This window comes from Loa loa, assembly GCF_000183805.2.
Source record: "Loa loa unplaced genomic scaffold supercont3.76, whole genome shotgun sequence".
NCBI classification, from domain to species: Eukaryota; Metazoa; Nematoda; class Chromadorea; order Rhabditida; family Onchocercidae; genus Loa; species Loa loa.
This window is the reverse complement of record NW_018108256.1, coordinates 189,224-195,332: the sequence shown is the minus strand read 5'-3', so window position 1 is coordinate 195,332 and position 6,109 is coordinate 189,224. Positions and strand designations below refer to the sequence as shown.

General features: G+C 26.2%; 2 protein-coding genes across 2 annotated transcripts; both read right to left on the bottom strand.

Annotated features, from left to right (window-relative positions):
* Window positions 1–1,468: 1,468 nt before the first annotated feature.
* On the bottom strand, window positions 1,469–3,350 carry LOAG_11805 (hypothetical protein; the record flags this gene model as incomplete). Its single annotated transcript, XM_003147323.1, has 6 exons — window positions 1,469–1,666; window positions 1,800–1,895; window positions 2,089–2,229; window positions 2,371–2,526; window positions 2,844–2,888; window positions 3,210–3,350. 6 exons carry the CDS (start codon window positions 3,348–3,350, stop codon window positions 1,469–1,471), a joined length of 777 nt encoding a protein of 258 aa, XP_003147371.1.
* Window positions 3,351–4,268: 918 nt separating this feature from the next.
* LOAG_11804 (hypothetical protein) lies at window positions 4,269–5,430 on the bottom strand (the record flags this gene model as incomplete). The annotated part of the gene is made up of 3 exons (XM_020448421.1): window positions 4,269–4,441; window positions 4,830–4,932; window positions 5,320–5,430. The coding sequence occupies 3 exons, from the start codon at window positions 5,428–5,430 to the stop codon at window positions 4,269–4,271; spliced, it is 387 nt and encodes a 128-aa protein (XP_020301434.1).
* Between the last annotated feature and the right edge of the window lie 679 nt (window positions 5,431–6,109).

Genomic DNA, 6,109 nt, shown 5'->3' with positions numbered 1-6,109 from the left:
TCGACCAGCTGATAGCAATAATTATCAATACTTCTAACAAACGATCAATTGAATGCTATATTTTGCATTGCTGTAAACAGTTGTTTAATAATGATTTGTAGCTAATTTAACATTTGATTAATTACTGCTAATTAATACGATTCGCTCAATTATGTTTTGCTTAAATATTTTCATTTCACTTACTTAATATTACTAATTTTTCTTTAGTAAACTAACGAAATATAATAATAAATAAAAATAGAAGATTTTATTGAAAATGAGGAGGAAAAAAGAAACAAATTGGATGATCATGTAGAAATCACCAAAAGAATGTGAATTTTGAGGAGAAGAAGAGAAAAGAGACTGTTAAAATAGGGGGTGGAATTCATTTTTCATTGTAAAGATTCGATTGTATGCGCATCTGTCCCTTTTTGTACATTTAACTCTTCTTTATTTGACGTATGTATGCGCATGTTTATATGTATGTGTATATATGTGTGTATGTATGTGGGTGTATGTATGTATGTGTGTGTGTATGTGAGTGATTGTGGAAGAAGCAGCTGATCATATGGAATGATATTAGTCAACAAAAAATTATGTCTGCTAATAATGTCACTTTTTTGCTTTTATGTTTTATAGCGTGCACATGTTTATGCGTTAATTAACACAATGATATTAGGGGATGTCACTTGGTGAACTTTGACCTTATATGTGTCTACATTGTTAGCTTATATATTACAACCATCTAATCTTTAGCTATGAATACACACAGTACTCGGTACGATCTTCAATTTTCACCCTGAAGTTCGCTAAAATTATTAGTTTCAAGAATTTAAAAAACTTGATTTTTTTTGTTAAAACTTGATCTCTTTGCCAAAAAATTATTGAAATGTTCCCATATATAAGTCAAAGTAATTAATTTCATTTGTTTACTGCTGGAAGTATTATAGTTATATTTGTTAAAATTACCATTACATTGTCCGTGTCAATTTATTCTGATAATTAGCTTATTAGACTGCTAATATTTAGATTATATTTAAATATGATCGTTCATAATTCCCACCAAATAACTTTAAACGATAGCTTTTCATTTTAGCTTACTTACTTTGAAATTTGTTGATATATTATTGTGCTGCTCTTTTTGAAAAGTATTTCCATAACCTTGTTCTGTTTATACAATCGGTGTGATTTGGATACGGTATTCTTTCACATGTTGTTTATTTCCTTTTTCTTCAAATGTATAACAGATTTATTGGTAAACGATAATAGCGAATGGAATAGGTGTATTTATTTAAATTAAACTTGAAAAAGTACAAAAAGAAGAAAAACCTAATTTTAAAGTACTAGCAAAAAGGAAAAACTTAATGGAATAGTCTGAACTGAGGGGAAAAATTTACAGAAACTATTCCTATTGTTGTTTCTTATTAATAATTTCAATTCATTAATTAATGAACAGCAATATTGCACGTAATTCATTCTTGTATGAGAATTAAATTTGGCGAACTTTCGTTGTCATAAAATTGTCGAGCAATTTCTTCACTCTTTTTCGCATTTTAATGATCGATATAATTGGTCGATAAATTTCGTCAGCCGCTCTTAAACCCCAAATGAAATCCAAATGATTGTAATCGTTGAATTGTTTTCTTCGTTTGATTGACTTATTTGGTAACATTGATAGCAGTGATTCCTGGAAGTAAATCAAAGTAATCGCGTAATAATAATTTTTGTCTCATTAAAAAAAAAATTTTATTCATTAAAATAATTAATAAATGCTAGCATTTTTATTTGTCCAAATAAATTTTAATATTTGAATAGCTAACTTGAATATCTACAGGATTTGCAAGCCAATCATTCATACCCGAAAACAAATAAATTGGAACATTAACCAAACTTAGATTGTAGATTGGTGGTGAATCCTGGAGAAAAATTAAAATTGGATGTAATTTTAAGGAAGAAATTATAACTTTTTGAACAAAGTTTTATTAATCGTTCAATCATATGATTAAATTATATCAAATCTATGATTTAATACTCAAATTTTTGTTCAAATTTATTAAATTATTAATTTTCCTTTTTAAGCTTAACCTAAAAATGAAAATAAAATTTTACACTTCCATAATATATTTGATTCTCCTTCGTTGACCCATAATTATAAGCTTGGAATTTCCCGCTATTAACCATTTGTATCCAATGAATCATATTCATTACTGATGTACCACCTTGTCCTCCAATATATACCGATACACGGCTCTGCAGATTATTCATTCAATAAATTAAATCAATAATCCTTATTAAATGTGAAGATTATGTGTAAAATAATCATCAATCAAAAGAAAAAAGCAAAAGAGAATTGTAAAAATTTAAAGTTTCACAGTAAATGGATACATATACCTCATTGAATTGATTACTTTCGGGACCTGCTATTTGAAAGAGAACATCTCGGCATAATGGATTTAAAAAAGGTTTGTCACAAATTAGCATGCTAGTTAATTTTGCTAATTTGTAATCAAAAGCAAAAAATTTATCACCAAAGACTAATCGCATTAACTGAAATGAAAGTTGTTTTCATATCTGATTAATTGAAATATATCGTTTAAATCAACAATCATAATATATGAAATTAATTGTAGGCATTTTTTTCATAAACAATAATGGTAGATGGAATTAATTGATGCGCATTTTTCCACGAACACTAATAATTCAGGAAATTAATTGGTAGGCATTTTTCTTTTCAGACATTCATTTATCAAACTATTTTTCATTAATCACTAAAACAGGATGAAATGATATGATGTTATATCATATGAATAATACCTTATCATTGAAAAAAATTTGGTAGCAAGTATTCGGAATAATCCTTTTACATGAGCAACAGTTCCAACTGGTCCTAATGCAAAAAATTTTCGAATCTAAAAATTTTATTGTTGAAATTATATCTTTGGCTATCTTTGAAATTCCTTATTTATAAGATTTCAAATTCACCTTTCCTAATAAAAAAAAAGAAAGAAGCAATTACTGTTTGGATTATTTACTTTTAATTATCACCAATGCAGAAATAATGCAATATTTTCAAGTTTGCATTTGTGTATAATTTTTGAAAATATTAGATGAAATACTTTTTTCGTACCATTTTTTAATGATATCAAATTTTAGGATAAATTTATTGATAAAATCAAAATTATTTTTAGATTCAAATTTTGAGCAATTAAAAAAAAAAGAAGGGATGAAACCTTTGATGCAAATTCTGGATTTCGTGAAAGTTTTGCAAACATAATCGTTGTACCTTGTGAAAATCCCATATAATATAAACTTTTTTGTCTTGTTTCTCTTAATATCAAATCAAACATTGCATCTAAATCATACATTGCCATTTGATCCCAACTGAAATTTAACATTAATTAATCATGATAATCTCTTGATTTCTTTTTGGTTTTTCTTTCAATTTTTTTTTTTTAAATAAACTTTACTTAATTATCGTTTTACAAAAATTTTATGCTTATGGACTAACCCTAAATTCCAGTGTTCTTTTTTATTCCGATAATTTTTGATTAATTAACCTGAATTTCCAAAATAAATTATCCTTCACGGTATAATTAACATGATTTAATGCATATTTATTACCACGTGAATTACCAAGCCAAACATCAAATCCAGCATCAGCCAAGATGAATGATGAAATTAAAATTTAATTTGAAAATGGAAAAGAATAATTGAAATGCTAATTTCAATATATACAAATAAAAGAATTCATGATGTATTTTATCATTTCTGTCATCGAAATTGCGAGGAGAAGCAATGAATCAACAATTCCTTTTTTTGTGTAATATATGATGTAAGCAAAAATTGAGCTACCATTGTGTATCTATGTGCGAATACGACAATGTGACAATAATAAATGCGACAATTCTTGTGATCTAAGAATTTCATCAGAAGAGTTATGAGAATCATTAAACATTTCTTAGGATGTGTTTCAACGAGATCAGTTAGATAGACGATATCGGGTATTATTAAGGTTTCATTCCATATTATTAGTCATTAATTTATCCTATCGAAATTATTATCATTAAGCTCGTTATCATATTAACAAGCTTATAGTAATAAAGGTTTAATTATCTCAGTTTAAGGTATTATCAATCAAAGAAGCAAGAATAATCCTTAGTTTTGTCACAGCTGAAGAAAATTGTTGACAACCTCATACGTATAGGATAAGAAACGATTGATTTATTATTGATTGATAAACTTATCAAATAATTCATTAACATTATACAGCACTAATTACTCTTTCTGTATTACAATACTGTAATGGATGTACTCTTGTTTATATATGAACTATGTTTTTTTGATGTAATAAAAACTCTACCAGAAGATTGATTTGGAAGATTTCCTACCCAATCAGTACTTGAACCAAGTAAGCCATGTTGCAGTAAAATTACTGGACGATGTTTTTGTTTAGTAGAATAACCTAAAAAGTTTTCATAGAAATATATCATCTTTTTAATTAATACTCATCAAATATATTTTCATTGTTTTCATCAAATAGTAGTTAAGGATGCATATCAAAAATGGTCACTAATGATAAGTTGAAGGACATATCGAAATGATCGATTGGTCATTCTATCAAATAATTATTCTAAGGAATAATTGCTTGATGTATAATAGGATTATTATGAAGAAAACATTTTCACAATTGAATAATTAAGCTCATCTACAATAATCAATTCATTTTTAATAATTAAGTGCATTTCCAGTAATCGAGTTCATTTCCAGTAATTAAGTTCATTTCAAGAAGCATAGTGAAATTTTTTTTTTTCCCTTGGATATTAGGAAGAAAAGCTTGTAATGAAACTAACCGTTTCTGCCAAACGGAATACGGTGAAGATCTAAAATATAGCCATCAGTGGTATATGCATGAAATATTTGTGCCGGATAACCATAATAAAGTATTATTTCATCCTAAATGAATTCTTTTCTTTTTTCATATCAGTGAATGTGAACATTTATTTTAACAAGAATTGTAACAAAATTAGCATAGTTTAAATTTGTCAATAAAAAATTGCTAATATAAAAAATAATGATGTATATGGATGTTGTAATAATTTCAGTAATTACATCATAATAATAAAGTTACTATCTCAATAATATCATTTTTCATGTTACCGAATATACAGTACTTATGTGACAACCGTACGATATTTAAGAAATGAGATAGAAAAAACAAAAAGGAAACTTAAATATATGGTAATCATAAAGTGAAATTGGATAAAAAAACAACAATAAGATAAATTAATTTATTTAGCCAAAAAAAAAAAAGAACTAGCAATGAGACATTAAAGACAATACCGTTGTCATTTTCGCTTCTGGTGGTAAAGTTGAACAAAAATGTGCAGGTGTAATGATGAGAAAAATACCAAGAATAATGATAATCATATTGATAACACGTAAATTTGTCATTGTTACTGATAATTATTCCTCATTTATTGTTTCGCTTCTTTTTTTTTTTGCTACTGTAAAAAAATTGAAAATAATTTGAGAAATGTTTAATTTGCATTATCGAAATTGGATTTTCTTTTTCAGTAAAAAAAAGTATGAAATAAATCCGGAAAGCGACTGCTAAATTTCATTGCAAAACATTGTAACAGCTGTTAATAGCGGACGCATTCCGAACTGATATTATCATTATCCAGATGAATTTCAGTTGTTTGCAATTGTTAGTTAGGATAATGGAAAATAGATAGCATTATTATTTTTCAAATTTCATTTCTGAATGGAATGAAAAATTTTTAAAAGGTTAATAAATTTTTGTTAGGCTTAAAAATATGTCAAATTGATTTAAAAAAAAAAATAAAAATGAAAATGATATTCCATCTGTTAATTTAAGAAAAAATTCTTTCATCTATCTAATGGCATTGATAGCGGAATTAAAATGAGTAACATTGACTGTTATCAGTAAATTATATAACATCATTTTGTCCTTCCCAAACCTTTCTTCCATGAAGCCTGATTATAATGATGATAATATAGTACTGATTATTTAATTTTTTTAAAACGTCTTTATGTTTTTTTTTTTCCCTTTCATGCATATATAAACATATATATATATATATATATATATATAGCTATCTATCAATTT